Source organism: Quercus robur, chromosome 9, assembly GCF_932294415.1.
Source record: "Quercus robur chromosome 9, dhQueRobu3.1, whole genome shotgun sequence".
Lineage (NCBI taxonomy): Eukaryota > Viridiplantae > Streptophyta > Magnoliopsida > Fagales > Fagaceae > Quercus > Quercus robur.
The window spans coordinates 26,849,470-26,867,023 of NC_065542.1; the positions used below are offsets into that span (position 1 = coordinate 26,849,470).

The window sequence follows — 17,554 nt, forward strand, 5'->3', positions numbered from 1 at the left end:
TATTAGACTAATATATCTCTAACATCTCTTAAGCTTTACTTTTTTCTATTGACATGTGAAGCTCATCTTGCAATGTATAAATTATTCTACATACCATGGCAAAAATTCTTTTATAAATAAATTTATTGTCAATTCTATTCTCTAACAAAAAAGAACATATATTATTTCATGCAAACACTCAAAATAGTTAAAATGTCAAAACATGGCCACTTGAAGTAAGCTCTTTGTGTTGATGACTCTGTTGTGTGGTTGGAAGAAACACCAAACTTTTACTAAAATATATATATCAGCACTAAAAATATAACTCTCCCACATATTGCGTGGGCTTGCAGCTAATTTGTATGGATAACAGATTAGGGTTGATATTAAATTTCATTTTTCTAGATATGGAGTTGAGTAAAACACACTAAATATTATTATATCCTATCACAATTTATTGTTTTTAAAAATGCAATTTGTTAAGTCGAAATTGCAATAAATTAATTATGGAACTTTTTATCTTATGATTTGGGGAAATTATTAGATGATCTGGGACTATTAGGTCAGCAAGCTGACCTTGTAGTCCTAGCCAATAGAAAAGTAACATATCATTAAAAACTGCTGATATCAACATGCCTGCCACGTCACTGAAAAACAATGCAAAATTTAACTTTCGTTAATCCAGCAACGTTAACCCTCTGTTGAAATTCAAATTTTGATTTGGAAATTGGGCGGGTTCGGGGAAGGTAAAAACTGAGAAAACAAAAAGCTTTTCATCTCTCGAGTCATTTTTGGAGCTCTCTATCTCTCTGTTCATCATCACCACCACCGTTTGGCTGCCGCTTCCTTCCATCTCAACGTTGGCAACATTTCTGCACTTGTAAGGTACCGATTTTGTTTTACAGAAACTGCTTGCTGAAATGCTTCATAGAGATTCATTTTTCCAAACTTCTTGTTGTTGTTGTGGCCTTGTGTTCTTACTATTAGGGGCTGTGGGTTCATGTTAGTGTGGTGCTGAAATCTGTTTTTTTGGGATTTAATTGGTTAGGATTTGATATAGACAACAGTTATAATGATATGACGTGCTTGCACCCAATGTAACAAGTGGCCTCAGCCCTCAGATGGATGTTGTAGTTGGCTCAACAGTTGATAAGCTGACTTTATTTACATTTCTTGTTGTGCTTATGGGTAGCTCTATATTTAGGTGGAACCGTGGAAGGCCATTTATAAAGAAGGAAATTAATTTCTAGCATGGCATAAGGACATCACGGCCTGGGTACAGAGTTGCTATTGCTCTGTTCTATTTCTATTTTTTTTTCCCTTCTTTGTAGTGTACATTTTCATTACACTGCACTAAAGTTTCATATTTTTCAAACAATTTTTGGGTTCATTTTAATGATAATGGCATATTTTGGTATATCATGTGTCACTATGAAACCTGCTTATTGGAAGGCCAAAAGTTTAAATTTTTACTGTGTTTCTGTTCTTGCAAAGAAATTAGTTCTTATATATATTTTAAAAGAACAGTAGGCTAGTTATTTATGTCCTTTATGGCATTAAATTACAAAATTATGTTCCCTATAATGCTTTTGTGTGAACCATTGTTTATTATGCAGGAGTGGTAAGTTGGATTTTTTACTCTGTTGTGTTGTTTATTGTTTGCTTGTTGTGTGGGCTGCTGTTAAAGTATCTTAACTTCATGCACTTTTTTTTTCAGGTTTAGCATCAGTCGGATCAATATTTAGAAAAAAAAAACAAAGAATAAGTTGTTGCTGAACAACAAAATTTGTTGAATTCTTTTAATTGTCCGTTTGCAGCAGGCCTTTAACCTTCTCTATTTTCCCTGTGTTCCAGGTCTCTTGTTTGAAAGCTAAATTGGGACACAAGACAGTGCCTCTTTCACTTTTGCCCTCTGTCAATTCTCAAGGCATCCTTGCCTCTGAACCTGTGGTTCTGCTGACTAGATCATGCCAGCTACGCAATAGAACCATTACTCAGCTTTTGATTTAGTGGCAAGGGGGCTCCTCTGAATCTCTAATGATGCTACTTGGGAGGACTTGTTTGCTCTTCAGTAGCAATATCCACATCTTGTGGGCAAAATGTTTTAGTGGAGGGGTTAGTGTTAGGAGTCCAGTTTAATGGTGTACTGAAAGATTGGTGTATTGCATTGTATGTTAGTATTACTGAATTGTTGGTATGTTAGTTGAGGTGTTCAGTTAGTTTTTGCGGCAAAATGATTAAGGAACTATTGTATATAAAACTAATAAGTAACATAATGACAAGCATCCAGAAAATCTCAATTCAGGATGTTGGTTGCCCTTGAAGTAACTATTTCTTCTTCTCTACTTCTAAAATTCTGATTCACCAAGAGCTTAACTTAACAACTCTTCTCAATTAAGTATATGGGCAGGAGTTTATGTTAGTGTGCTACAGGCCTTTATTCCCTTACACTAGATGAAGATGGCCAATTGAATATGGAGTCACAATGTCATATAATATGTATAAGCAGTTAAGCACCATAGCTACATTAGGGGCAATTCATCAAGCAATGGTACATTTGGTGGAACTTGTTTAAAAATTATTTTTAAATTTGTAAACAAAATTGCTATTTATTTTTGCCATTGTTACAACAAGACACTTGATAGGCATATCCAAATTCACACAAAAAAGTGTTTTGTTGTTTTTTGGCATAGAGTGTTTATTTTCACAAGTAGAATTAAGGCCAATTATCACTTTCATACTAGACTACTCTTGAGAAAATTTATGATACTTTAGTGTTAAAAGATTTATTGAACACTCAACAAATTTCCAAATGACTTGTAAAATAAATTTGCATAATAAAGGCAAAAAAAAAAAAAAAATGTTTTTCTTCAAATAGATTGTAAAATAATCCAAATAAATGACTTAATTCACAAATGTGATTTATTTAAGTGCCATTTAGCCAAAATAATATCAAATACAAAAGAACCAATAGGATATACATAGACCAAACACAATATAATGTCTACATCAAACCCCAAACAAATTTTAGCTACCCCCAATGCTTCTTCTAGCTACAACCAACAAGAGGAGAATTTCTGGAATTAATATATGTCTACTTTATTATTCAAATCTCATTGTTTTTTTATTTTTTATTTTTTATTATTTTTTATATAAGATAAAAATTCTACTCTATCTTAATTTAAATTTATATGTGTGTGAAACTCCCTTTAGGAAACTTGAACTTCGGCTCTTAACCCCTACACCCCCACAAGCACTTATAAAGTTTATAACAAGCACAATGTTACTTATAAAGTTTATAACAAGTTATCAACTGAATTACAATAATAAGATAATTGAACATGTCTCAATCTGATAGCTCTACCTAAAAACTAACTCTAATCAACTACTAACAGCTCCCTTGGATAAAGGAATTACCACTCCACCCATTACTCATACTTTTATCCATGTTGCTAGTCATTTGCATCTTCTATTTCTGTTGCAAGATATTCACGCCATCCATGCTAAATTGATGATGTTAATCCTCATCATCATTCTTAGCTTGCTGAAGCCTCGCACTTCCACGCTGCATACATGCTCCTCATACATCAAATTAAACATAGAGTGCTATCAAAATCACAAAACAAACCGAAATGACAAAAGAAAAGTGAAGTAATGTAAAATTATTTGACATGATATAGGACAAGAAATTTCATTAACTTATTTTAGTTCCATGTTAACATGAATACAAAGCCATAAGTTTAGACAAACCAAAACTCTATGAAGCCTTTCAACAAGTAATTTTCTATCCACTGAAAAAATTGTGGGAGATTTAGTATATAATAATGTGAATAACAAGGGGACAATTGCCTATTGAATTAGAGGTCAATGCTAAATAACTCCTTTATATGGACAAATATCAACTTCAAAATTCTCTTTTTAGCTTCTATCAAAATCAAATATTAAGTACAACTTTGTTCATTTTTAAAATATAAAAATGAACTAAAATGCAAGACAAAAATACCAAATATGATTCTACGGCAATGACCCACTTCAAACTTACCATAAAAAAAAAAAAAAATAAATAAAAATAAAAATAAAAAAAGACTTAAAAGGTGAAAATGAGATATCCCAACTAATGAACAAATATTTTTATTTTTTATTTTTATTTTAACACTAGATTCTGGTATTGTTGCAAAGTACTAGCCCCTTGTTCTTTGTTGTTCATTGGGTACAAGTATCTCGTATCATTATAACTGTTGTCCATATCAAATCCTAACCAATTAAATCCAAAAGAAAAATAAGATTTCAGCCCCACACTAACATGAACTCACAGCCCCTAATAATAAGAACACAATGCCACAACAACAAGAAGTTTGTAAAAATGAATCTCTATTAAGCATTTCAGCAAGCAGTTTCTATACCACAAAAAAGGGAACAAATGGTACCTTACAAGTGCAGAAATGTTGCCAACGTTGAGATGGAAGGAAGTGACAGCCAAACGGTGGTGGTGATGCAGGGGCGGAGCTAGAAATTTTGGTTTGGGGGTTAACTTGTGATATTAATATATTAGTTAAGATAAACCTCTACACACATATGAATTAATTTACTAAGAGAATTTATCATCTTCTAAATTTTAATGAGTATATAGAAGTCATGTATTTCTTTTATTAGACATGCACAAAAATTTATCATTTTTTATATAGTTTAATTTGTTAAACCTCTTAAATTATATGATTTTATTACAATTTCTCTTTCTTTTAAGAGCACCATTGAAATGACTCAAAATTGGGAGGGGGGGAACTTCAATTTTTACATGCTACATTTTTTAAAATGTAAATAATATAAATACTATAAAATAATTTTTTAAAATTTTGGGGGGGCCTTGGCCCCCATCCTTGTGTGTGGCTCCGTCACTGTGGTGATGAGAGAGAGAGAGAGAGAGAGAGAGAGAAATGAAGATTGAAAATGAAAAACTTTTTGTTTTTTTAGTTTTTACCTTCACCAAACCCGCCCAATTTCCAAATCAAAATTTGAATTTCAATAGAGGGTTAACATTGTTGGATTAATGAAAGTTAAAGTTTGTATTGTTTTTCAGTGATGTGGCAAGTAAGTTGATATCAACTGTTTTTAATGATGTGTTTCTTTTCTATTAACTGGGACTACAAGGTCAGCAACCTGACCTTGTAGTTCTGGATCACCTAATAATTTCCCTATGATTTGGGGTGTTCAAACTTCAAACACTCAGTTGAACCCCAAGGGTGACGGATGGTTTCGTTTAGTTGGGTTGATTGAAATTGATCCAGTTAGGTGTTTGACAACCAACCTATTATGTATATATACACGTGTCAATTCATCATTGGTTATATAATCACGCATTAATTACGAAAATGTACAGGTGGTTCCAACTTTCCAAGAAAGTAATTAATAATTTCAACACAAACCCATGAGACTGTTAAAAATTCTTTGCAATGCTGAGAATGTAAGTCTTCTTCAATAAGGATGCTAATTGCATTCCTCTTACAGCTTGATGGAAATGTTTCTAAATTTCATAGTCAGAAAGCTTCATTTATGGCTAGAGTGGCAATAAGCAAGTCTTTAAATAAAGGCACTTAAAAAAGTTTACGAATAATAAAAAACATTGGCATTGTTTTATCTCTTTAATTTATGAAAAAAGGCCAAGATTTGAATCATTCATTCCCTATATAATTGTAGCAAGTGAGTTATTAAAAAAAAAAAAATCGAATCAACGCAATCAATAAGATAAACTGTTCTAAAATGAATTAGAAAAATTGTGCTACACCAGTTCAATATAATGGTAATCTAAAAATCCTTTAGAATTACTATAAATTAAAAAACCAATCCACTTTATATTATGAACAGATTCAACAAGACCCACTAAACTGATCAGAAAGAAGTCTTAAATCAATGCCCATCAGAAATAAACTCAGTGAATAAACACAGGTCCCTTAATAAATATAACAAAAGGTGCTGCATAAACATCACCAACTAATCCTGACTTTTAAAGTTGAAGTTATCTTAGTATGAACTTAATTTGAAACTTAACTGACTGCATAGTCATGCGCACGAAATATGGAAACCCTCATGAGCACAGCAGGACTTGTCTTGATTATCTCAAAGACGCAAACATCTCCTTCTTCTAAATAATTGTCCCTTGAAAATGCAGCCCATCCCATCCCCAATCTCATGGCTGAAGATGTACTAGTATGGCAATAGCACCGGACACGCCATTGTTTTTCTCCACAAGTTTGAAGATTGACAAATTGATTCCAAGCAACATGCTTGTTAGCAAATCCCTTAGGCACGTACTGCACAAGAAAGAACAATTGCAATAAATTAAGCACATATATTTTCAAGGCCATATTTAAAGAACTTCATAATGAAATCATGTGTATATATATAAGACTTACAACATATTTAAACCGTATATTATACGGTTGCAAGACAGTCATGAAAGAACGACTTTTAGGCATGGACATTTTGGCTGCTTGGAGCGCTCTCTCTCTTCCTTTTGAACAAGTGCCAGAAGGCTGCATGTCATGCCTTGACATGTTTGAATCATCTAATTCCACCATGTCCTCGAGTTCTTCCAATATAATATTTTTGCTAGATGGATATTGAATCTCGGTGGCTGTCTTATCAAATATGATAACGTGGAAATTTGAATGTCCTTCATATCTGAAGACCAAAAGGTGCCCAGCAGAAATAGAATGATGCTCAAAAAAGTCCTCCAAACCATCACAAAACCAAATGTTCTTCTCAGCTTTCAACAATCCCACTTTCCAAGTACCACTGCAGGAAACAGTAAGTGTAGCTATAGTGGAAATCTCATCCCCAAAATCTATCACAAACTTTGGAGGAATACTCTGCAACCAACAAATTAAGTATTACTTCTTATTACATTAAGTGAAATAAAGGAAACACGTGCTTCCATAATCTGTGCAAGGGCCCTAGAATCTGTGCATCACTACCTAATTAGGGTGCTTAAAATCACCCGTGAACACCTAGAAAAACAATATTCTCTACTCATAATCACAATATTAACAACATAGTCCTTTTGTTTTTCCCTACTATGATAATTGATAATCACACAACAGATCATGTTGAAAATTAACAACAACAAAAAAATAAAATCTATTAACACAAAAGTACAAAATTGATGGAAAGGAAATTAAGGTTTCAGTAATCAGTAACAAAAAGATGGAAGGAAAAATAGGTACAAGACAAAAGAATGAATGTTCAGTTCTGATATAATTAAGTTCATGATCAAACTTCAAAGCCCTGGCCGTCCAATCTTCAAAAGCCTCCCTTCCCTTGTGATTCACCAACGGTAGGCTAAGCGTTTAAAGTTAAAGTATAGACGTAAAATCCCACCTTCAAAGGTGCATTTAAATCCATTCTTATGAGAATAATCCCAATCATCGTATACAATACGAAAGCTTATTAGAACAGTAACACAACAAAGGATGATCTGATGAAAAAAAATCCAACAAATTCGAAGAACCCATTTAAAAAAAAAAAAAGGGCAAACACGTGCTCAACACCCTTTGATATAGCTAGTAGAGGGTAGGTACATTACCAGCTTCATGTTTTCAATGGTGGAGGGGAGGATAATCTTGAAGAAGTGTGAGGGTGGTGAGTGTCGAGTACTCCGGCGAGTTGTTCTTGCTTTAGGTGCCATGAGAAAACAATAACCAATAGGTCTATCACGGCGACAACGCCGTTTTGTCAATCACGGCGACAAAATCAAAACCCAGCACCGGCGATCATGGGTCTTGGTGTTTGAGATGGAGAAAGATTGAGAGACAGAGGAAAAATGAAATAGCAGAGAGATAGGGGCGGAGAACGAAGAGATCAGTCGGCGTTGTCGTCGCTGGGAGGGGCTTGGGTCGGCGCTGGGCAGGGGCCGTGGTCGGCGGCGAGTGGAGGAATTGAAGCTTGCTTTGTGTTTGTGAGTGCTCTTACTTTGTGCTTGTTGTGGTGGTCCAAATGGGTAAGTAAGTTCTATAGCTCTATCTGATAAGATTTGACTAAAAGAGCTAGTGGAATTATATATATGTTAGCTCCATCAGTAAACGAGTGAGTGGACTTGTTATTCTATATATCTATTGCTCAGTAAAAATGAGTATGAGTGAGTTCTAATAACGGTTCTTGGTGAAAGCTGTATCCTGTATCATGTCACTAGCAGAACTTGTAAGAAAAAGAAGTATGTCAGCTGCATCATGTTTTTTTTGGGTGAAAGCTGTATCATGTTAATTGTGCATAGTTACGTAGGAATAGGAATTGGAATTGGAGTTAATACTGCTCTGTACAGTTTTCTTTTTTTTGCAGAATATATATAAGAGTTTTTTTAGTGTCACGTGTCAGTAGCAGAACTCATAAGAAAAGGACAACAATATATCAGATGGATCACCTAATTTGTGTAATCAATGGTTGTTTTAATACTCATCTGTACAGTTTCCAAGTATGTTCTAATTGGTCTCTATCTTTGTCCCTGTCTATGTTAAATCTATTGATTATATTTGACTACCAGTTAAGTCTTTGTGGCCTGTTGGACCACTGGCCAGCTACTACGAAATAGACCGATTCATTTTTAAAAACAAAATAAAAAATGCTACTCAATTTATATATATATATATATATAGTTGACTAATCCACACAATATTATCATCTTATGTGCATGCTTTACATCAAAGAAAATTAAATCAAGAAAATTGTCCAAGGTTTACATTAATGGCTACTGATCATCATAATTTCAATATTAGTGAGCATTGGAGCAATGCTACACAAAACAATAACTTTTTTTTTGAGAACACCGAAAACAAAAACTTGAATAATTAGTCTTTAGGCTTTTACCCTATTTCTAAGTTCACCAAATGTTCTTATTTTTTGTCCAATCAAATACTCAAATTGCCTGATGGAATCACTTACAGAGTAATCTAATCAATAAAATTGAGAGAAACACATATTTTAACAATGATGCAGTTGTATGGAAAACATGTGATTTAGAGAAATTCTTAACCAGCCCATATTTCATCATTTTTCCAACATGTTAAAATCAACAATGATGCAGTTGAATGAGTGTGTGGTGTGGATGAGGTTGTATGTATTGTATCTATAAGTTGTACGCTGGTAGACTAGACAGGACTCCATTCCCATGTGCATCTTTTCTCAAGTCTTCAGCTTTTTATGTCTCTATTCTATTATATGATATCTATACAATGTCTTGATTACTTGTCATTGTCAAGTCTCCTTTGCTTTTTACCAGTGAGTGGTGACATAGAAGACCACATTAATCGTAGCATTGTTGGGAAGATACAGGTTCTCAATAATTGTAGGACATTTCATGCAACCTTTCTTGCAACTTTTTGACATGGTTATAAAGAAAAAATAAATCTTCTATGTAACGTTTATATAGTGATAAATAGTTAATTATAATCTATCATATAAGATAGTTGTAAAAAATTTAAAATATTTACAAAATCATTAGATTTAAATCTCCTTCCTCCATCCTATTCTAAATTTCAAATTATTTTCAAAATAATTGTAATTCAATTAATATCTCATGATGTTTCCAACAAAAACGCCTAGGTTCATATCTCCTTACCAATGATATAGAGTGTATCCCCATTATTTAAACACTTAGGACTTAAGCACATTAATAGCCAACTAAGTTCTTTTTTTTTTGAAAGGATATACCCAAGTAAGTTTGAATTGACGATATGTTAATTGGAAGTGTTTGTGGAAAATAATTGATACTAGCTTGCACTACTGGAGCACCATGGGTAAGCCGAAACCAAAATTTTGTGTCCCTAAATTTGTTTTTATTTATTTTTTAATAATATAATAATCGGAGATAAGAGATTTGAGCCCTAAAAATTTCAATTGGAACATTAGGAAGTATCAATTAAGCTACGAGTCTCTTGGCGTGTCCCTAAATTACTCTTTGCAGAAACTACATAAGAATTATTGCATTGAAATATTATTCCCATACTATCCTCTCTACATCTATATAATATTTAAAGGGTTGTGTTAACGGGCACCGTAAGGTGCCTGTTAACAACCATCTTTTGTAGCTTTTTGCTGCATTTATTCTACTTTTTCAGCTTTTTGGTAATTGTTTAACAATTTTTTATCTTTTTTTAGCCATTTTTTTAATATTTTTTTATAACCTTTAATACGTTAGACCCAACAGTAAATCATATTATTTATTGTTGTTACGCTTCTATTGAGTTACATCATTATAGCATTTTGGTTCATTTAAGTCCAATTTGGTCTAATTTAGTGATCCAATTCTGTTAACTTCGGTCCATTCAGTTTAGTTCAGCTCATTCGGTCCACTTGGATCTAATTCAATCCTTTCAGTCCATCGCAATCCACTTAGGTCTATATCAGTCAACTTCGGTGCCATGAGAAAACAATAAGTCTACCTTCTTGCTTACTTTGTGTTTGTTGTGGTGGTCCGAATGGGTAAGTCTAAGTTCTATAGCTCTATGTGATCAGATTTAAGTAAATAAGCTCGTGGACTAGTAAATAAGCTCGATCAGTAAATGAGTGAGTAGACTAGTTATTCTATATATCTATTGCTCAGGAAAATGAGTGTGTGTGACTTCTAGATGAGTGTTGAGTTGATGACGTAAAAAAGAGAATATGTTAATTTTTTTGGTGTCACGTGTCAGTAGCAGAACTTTTAAGAAAAAGAAGAAGGATGTCAGCGCTATATCATGTTTTTTTTTTTTTTTTTTTTGAGAAAAAACGCTATATCATGTTAATTGTGCATAGCTACGTAGGAATAGGAATCGGAGTTAATACTCCTATGTACAGTTTCTCCATTTCGTTCTATTCTGTCTCTATCTTTGTTTCTGTCTCTGCAATATCTACATGCTATATTTCACTACTAGTTAAACTCTGTCTTGCCTTTTGGCATGTGGCATAAGAGTATAGCTGTAAAGAGCAGAGACTACTGTACCATGCAACTGGACCGCTAATAGATTGACTGATTTTAGAGTAAGTCTGCAACTATTTTTACAATTTTGCCTCAATTTGTCCATGTAATAATTTGTAAATGGTAAAATCATATATTCATGTAGAATTATCATTTTTGTTCCACATTTACAACTCATTATATAGATAAGTTGTGACTAAAATTGTAAAAATAATTGTGATAGTAGACTTACTCTTGATTTTAATAAAAAAAAAAATAAAGCATTTTTAGTTTAATATTTCACTTCCCACTTATCTCATAGAAACTTTTATAAAAAAATTAAATTAATATTAGAAAATATATATTTTTTTTCATTTTTATAAAGTAATTATGTTGTAAATGCATAAATTTCACCATTTGTTTTTGTAAATCTTGTTTAGGTAATAAATTGTGACTAATGGAACATGCCTTTCATTAGAATCATTGTGTACACCATTTTAAAGTGGAGTATACTATATTACTATATGATCTTAATCTTAGATAAAAAGTTTATGTAATATCATTTTGAAATTAATAAATATTATATCATATATATATTTGATAATTAAAAAATCCCAAATACTATAAAATAAAATTAACATAATAAACAGTTGGATGGGGTTGGAGAAGAAAAAACAAAGAACAATGACTATTGATCTTATTTTTCTGACGGAGATTATAGACAGGAAAAAAAAAAAAAAAAAAAAAAAAAAAAACCTTACAAATCTTATTTTTTACATCTCCAATAGTCACAACTCACAATCTCTCTCTCTCTCTCTCTCTCTCTCACACAAACAAAGAATGAAGAGAGACAGAGAGAAGAAAAGACGATATGACTGAGTTCTTATGTTCTATCTCTATCTCTAGAGGAGTAATGAGTATTTGTGAAAAAGGACAGAGGACAATAATATGTCAGATGGATCACGTAATTTGTGTAATCAATGATTGTTTTAATTTGTGTGTGTGTTTGTTTCTAAAAAAAAAAAAAAAAAAAAACTGTACGGTTTTCCAAGTATGTTCTATTTGTCTCTATCTTTGTCCCTTTCTATGTTAAATCTATAGATTATATTTGACTACCAGTTAAGTCTTCATGACCTGTTGGACCACTGGCCAGCTACTACGAAATAGACTGATTCATTTTTAAAACCCAAAAAAAAAAAAAAATTTACTACTCAATTTATATATATAGTTGACTAATCCACACAAAATTTTATCATCTTATGTGCATGGTTTAATTTATTGTCTTTGTTAATGCACTCTGTTAAGCACAAGTTTTAACAAATTGGTAGTGGAGCTTGTGATCTTATAACAAGAGTTGTACAAACACCCGGCCCACTCGACCAACCTGGCCCAGGCCAGTCCAATACAGTGATCCAAGAATCTATAAAATTAGCCTTTCGCAGGAAAAAAAGAAAAATAAAAAAACCAGGTCCAATAAACAAAGTAAAATAACAAAATTCTTCAAATTGATTCACTAGCTGTATCAACAAACTTAGACAAAAGTTTTAGAATCCAGAGTTCAAGACTCATCCCACTAACCAAGTTTAATTAGGCACTTCAAAGTTCAAACATCTCTGAAACCAAGTTTGGATTCTGAAGCCTATTTCACTAGTAGTGCATTATGTGCATAGTCAACTACACGAAATATTGACACATTAAGCACAACAGGCTTCCTTTTGATCAGCTCAAAAACACAAACATCTCCTTCTTCTAAATTATTCTCCCTGGCAAATACAATCCATCCCCGCCCTATATTCATTGCTGAGCTTGAAGGTTCTCTGTAATAGCAATTGACAGGCCATTGTCTTCCATCAGAAGTCTCCAGTTTGGCAATTTGACGCTGACGAAGATACTTGAAAGCAAATCCAGCAGGTACATACTGCACAAGAAAGAAAGATTGCGACTAAACATATTCCAAGGCGATATTTGTAAACTTAATAATCAAATCATGTATAACAACTCACCATGTAACGGTTACTTATATTATACAGCTGTATGATTCCCATGAAAGAAGGATTTTTAGGCTTAAACGTTCTGGCAGCTTGGATTGCTCTCTCTCCTCCTCTAGACATCATGAGTTCCCCTTTTGATGATGTGCCGGAAATTTTTTTCTTTACAAACTTTTCTTTCACTTCTTCATATTTTGAGGGAAACTGTTTTGAGTTAAAAATTTCATTTTCATTCAACTTGTCATGCATTGATATGTATGCATCATCTAATTCCACGATTTCCACCTGATCTTCCAAATTACAATGCTTGCTCAGTGGATACTGAATTTCAGTAGCTGTCTTATCAAATACAAGAACATGGAAATTTGAATTTCCTTCATATCTAAAGACTAGAAAGTAACCATAACAAATACAATGGTATTCTGCAAAATCCTTCCAACCATCACAAAACCAAATGCTCTTGTCAGCTTTCTCCAATCCAACTTGCCAAATATGACCATGAGTTACAGTGAGTTTGGCAACAGTGGATAGTTCATTCCCAAATTCCCTCACAAACTTTTCAGGGATCATCTGCAGCTCACCAAATTAAGTTATTTTGTATTTAAATTAAAATGTAAAATGATATCAATGAAACATGTGATTCAAAGATGTAGAAATATGGTCTCTAATAATTACAATTGTAAAATTAGTGAACCTTGGCTACCCAAACCAATCACTTTAATTGAACTTTAAAAAAAATTTTGATTTGATTTCTTGTTTCTCCCATTGGCTTAATTTTTTTAGAATCACCAATCCTAGTTCCAAGTATTCAAAAATTATCTCAAAATGCCAATTAGCATGGCGATTCTAATAAAATGAAATGAGGAAACAAGAACTGACATATTCAGATTGATATATTCTTTGAACATCAATGAGGCAATGGTTTGTAAACCATGTGATGAACATGCATTTTATTGGCTCATGGTCCATCACATAATTCACCTCTACTACTTTGTCCCTGGTGGAATAAGGCAAAACTTAGGTACAGTATCTTCGTTATTATTCCTTAAGCTTTCCTTTTAAGATTCTCTTAAAATTCAGTTATGTGACTATTTAACTAAAAAATACACTTCCATCCTACGAGGAAAAATCTACATGGTAGAATCTTAAAAATGGAACCTAAAGAACAGCGCCTAAGTATTGTACCTAAGTCTTGCCCCATGGAATATTTTGCAATTTGGTTAGCTACATTATTGAAGATTTTAGAGAAAGAAGGGCTTCCTAACATTTTTGAACAAGAAACAAAACATTAAAAATAATTTTTATTTTTATTTAAAAAAAACCACCAAAATTGTTGTTCCTAATTCCTAGTATTTCTAAGAAATACCTAATCCAACCTTGGCATTCATTTAGGTCCCAAATTTTAAATTACGGCTTAATCAATTAGGGCAAATCTATCAATTAACACCAAGTTTACATGGTTTACCACTTGATTTAAGCATGGATACCAACATATGCATGGATAAACACATTAGAGCATATAGAGTCTAAAACCACTTGAAATTTAAAGACACAATACTACAAGATAACAGTAGATATGTTATTAAAGAATGAAAACCCAAGAAGCATGTGAAAATACCTCTCTACAGCACTAGAATAGATACTTGTAGTACAAATTAGACAACACAACCCTCTAAGCCTAGTGTTGTAATCTTGTACCCCTTCCCTCCAAGGTTTTGATCACAACTGACTCCTCAAGTTTTTTCTCTATTCAAGTTACAAGATTTGCAATCAACCACCGATTATATCTTCAAGCCTCCATGGCTGATTTGTGGTAGCTCCAATAAGCAATAATTTACCATTTACCAAGGCTCCAAACAACACTCACAACACTAATATGGTGGTAGGTGTGAAGGATCTAATCTCCTCTCAAGGATTTGGCTATGGTGAGAGGGAGAGATTAGAGAGTATGGATGGGTGTTGGCTCTTAATTTTTGCTAGGTTTCTCTCAACTCTCAAATGGGAATTAGGATTGAATTTCATGGGAAATGATGAATATGTAGGATGGGTAAAGGGCTAGAACAGCAAGTGAATTCGTAACTGAATTTTCTCAAGTTCATGCAATTTTAGTCAACCCAACATCACTAGAGTGTCAACAGAAATTTCTACCTTAACTAATTTCAAAAGTTGTCATGAGGAATTCCGATCAACAAAAAAATACTAATAGACCCACTAATAACTAAATACAATGTATTCAGAAGTTAATTATAAGAAAATTTTGACACAAAATATGCTAACAAAAATAAAAATAACAGTTCCAAAGGTGTAGAAAGCTGCTCAACACAGCAGAATCAGTATCAATACATCGTGGAAGACAACAAGGGCAACTAATTTTGAATTGGTAACACAATTTTCACCAACAAAATGTTAGCTACAATTTATCAATTTTCAAAGATTTTTAATGGTGTGAGAAAATAAACTTCCTACTCCTTAATTAACTCCATTTTTTAATTATTAATTTTCAATTATTGGTAGCCAAAATTTATAATTAAACACTATACTCACTTTTCGTCCATGTCTTTTAACAAAATCAATGTATTTCAAATTCGTATATTCAAAGTGTTTTTAATCTTCTAAAAAAAAAAAAAACTTTGCATTCAACGTATACCTCCATTATATAATTAGATAAACTAATTTAGGCAAAAATGGATAGAAATCAAAACCAAGAACTAGCAAGTAATCAAGTACCCGTTCTGTTTCTAAATACCACCCCACCCCCCCCCAAAAAAAAAAAAAAAAACAGTGAAACAAGAACCAGGCTACTTATATCATTAAAATGGTGCATGCAAGAACTCGATAATATTCAAAACCAAATTTGCAAGCCATTGCAATATAGTAGTACTGGTAAAGATTGCTTCCTTATTTGTTATCCTGTGTCTTAATTTCTAAGAAACCAGGGTATTACTATTCACTAGGCTTAAAAATTAAGGTATATATAGTAAGTGAGTGATAATTACCAGTTTCATTTGTTGCATGGTGGATGGGAGGATTATCTTGAAGAAGTGAGAGGGTACTGTCCTGGCCGTCATAGAACTTGAAGGCTGTTGATGATGATTATAATTCCAGTTGGGCACCATTCTAGTCCGGTGAGCCTTTGATTTAGCTACCATCATGAAAAGTATGTAGGATCAAGATGGTTGTATCAACAGTGGAAAATTTCTTGAAGAAACTGCGTCTTCCTTTGTGATGTGATGTGATGTGATTACCAATGGAGTTTGATTGTTTGAGACTTCGGGACTGATTTATCAGAGTGATAGTGGACATCATTCCAACACCAAATTGATGCTTTTAAGGTCTACAGCATTAGATTATGGATATCGTGGATGTTTGACAGCTCACCTTGACGCTTCAAGAGAAAATTTATAAAAAACAAGCTTATTAATTTATTTATTTATGTATTTTTTTAAAAAAAATTTATGTTTCATAGAAGTATATTCAATTTTGATATAAATAAAGCCTTATTCAATTTTGCTATAAATAAAGCCTTATGCAAGGGGGTGGAGGCAATATGATTAAAAGTATGCTTCAATGGTCACTTTGAATCGCCATAGTGACTTGAAGAAATTCTCTTCCAAAAAAGTTTCTGTCCTTTTGAAATTTTTTCAGTCAGTAAATAATTAAATGTTACTATTAATGACATGGGTTAATAATTTTTTTTTTAAATAAAAAATTTGTAACTTTATTAAGAAAAGGATAAACACAATACATCATGAACTAAAGTCAACTCAATTATATTAAAGTTTTTCTCTATCCATGTTACATGGTTATCATTATTGACATAATGAGCCAACATATCAGATTCTTCAAATTTAATAGTCTTTTCCAAATATGAAATAAATAAATTATAGTAATCGGATTCTAAAAAGGTTCATATAAAATATTGAGATTTTTATAAATATCATAGTACTTTGAGATCAGTAACAATTTGGGTCCTTATATTTAGACATGACATATGGGTTGGGTCAATCAATACATATAGGTTCACGTTAGAAATTTATTGGGCTAAAACAAGCTACTATTGTGAGTACTCTCTATAGAAAAAGAAAAAGAAAAAGAAAAAGGAAAAGAAAAAGAAAATAAAACGTGTATACTACTATACATATTATACATAAAACATCAAATAAAGCTAGATTATTTATAAATTAAGTGTGCTCCGGTTGAAAGTTGGCAAGAATATAGTTAAACTTAAGATTTTTTTTTTCTTTACATAACAAATAAGCAAAAATTTTAAAAGGTTAAAAAAAAAAAAAACCAAGGTAAATTGCCTTTTTGGTCCCAACATTTGTCCTAGGAGTCATAATGTTCCCTAACATTTTAAAAGTGTCAATTTTGGTTTCCAATTTTTTTGTATTGTGTAAAGATAGTCCATATCATTAAGTAGAGGATGAAAAAAGCTAACGTGGTTCACCATAATATTAAAATATTATTTGTTTTGCCATCTAAAATTGCCACTAGGCTACCACAAGTCTTTAATTTAATATATATATCAAAATAAAATATTAAAATTACTTTATTCTAAAAGAATTTATTTTCCCTTCCGTTGCCTTCTTTGGAACCAAACCAAATGGGTTGAATTGTCAAAACTCAGAATTCAAATACAATAATATGGCCGTTTAGAATGGAA

The 17,554-nt window shown here is 32.4% G+C and overlaps 2 protein-coding genes across 2 annotated transcripts; both read right to left on the minus strand.

Moving 5' to 3' along the window:
- Positions 1-5,758: 5,758 nt before the first annotated feature.
- On the minus strand, positions 5,759-8,249 carry LOC126700212 (B3 domain-containing transcription factor VRN1-like). The gene is made up of 3 exons (XM_050398240.1): positions 7,559-8,249; positions 6,390-6,845; positions 5,759-6,287 (listed from the first exon to the last, which is right to left on the minus strand). Exons 1-3 carry the CDS (start codon positions 7,658-7,660, stop codon positions 6,021-6,023), a joined length of 825 nt encoding a protein of 274 aa, XP_050254197.1. The 5' UTR covers positions 7,661-8,249; the 3' UTR covers positions 5,759-6,020.
- A 4,134-nt stretch (positions 8,250-12,383) lies between these two features.
- Positions 12,384-16,117, minus strand: LOC126700214 (B3 domain-containing transcription factor VRN1-like). Its single transcript, XM_050398241.1, has 3 exons — positions 15,888-16,117; positions 12,907-13,461; positions 12,384-12,821 (listed from the first exon to the last, which is right to left on the minus strand). Exons 1-3 carry the CDS (start codon positions 16,041-16,043, stop codon positions 12,543-12,545), a joined length of 990 nt encoding a protein of 329 aa, XP_050254198.1. The 5' UTR covers positions 16,044-16,117; the 3' UTR covers positions 12,384-12,542.
- Positions 16,118-17,554: the final 1,437 nt, after the last annotated feature.

Excerpts from the sequence above, each read along its gene's own strand:
- LOC126700212 (XM_050398240.1), bottom strand. The coding sequence starts at position 7,660 with ATGGCACCTAAAGCAAGAACAACTCGCCGGAGTACTCGACACTCACCA. Across the intron at positions 6,846-7,558 it reads CCATTGAAAACATGAAGCTG|AGTATTCCTCCAAAGTTTGT; the intron begins GTAATGTACCTA and ends TGTTGGTTGCAG. Across the intron at positions 6,288-6,389 it reads ATATACGGTTTAAATATGTT|TACGTGCCTAAGGGATTTGC; the intron begins GTAAGTCTTATA and ends TTTCTTGTGCAG.
- LOC126700214 (XM_050398241.1), bottom strand. The coding sequence starts at position 16,043 with ATGATGGTAGCTAAATCAAAGGCTCACCGGACTAGAATGGTGCCCAAC. Across the intron at positions 13,462-15,887 it reads CCATGCAACAAATGAAACTG|ATGATCCCTGAAAAGTTTGT; the intron begins GTAATTATCACT and ends GGTGAGCTGCAG. Across the intron at positions 12,822-12,906 it reads ATATAAGTAACCGTTACATG|TATGTACCTGCTGGATTTGC; the intron begins GTGAGTTGTTAT and ends TTTCTTGTGCAG.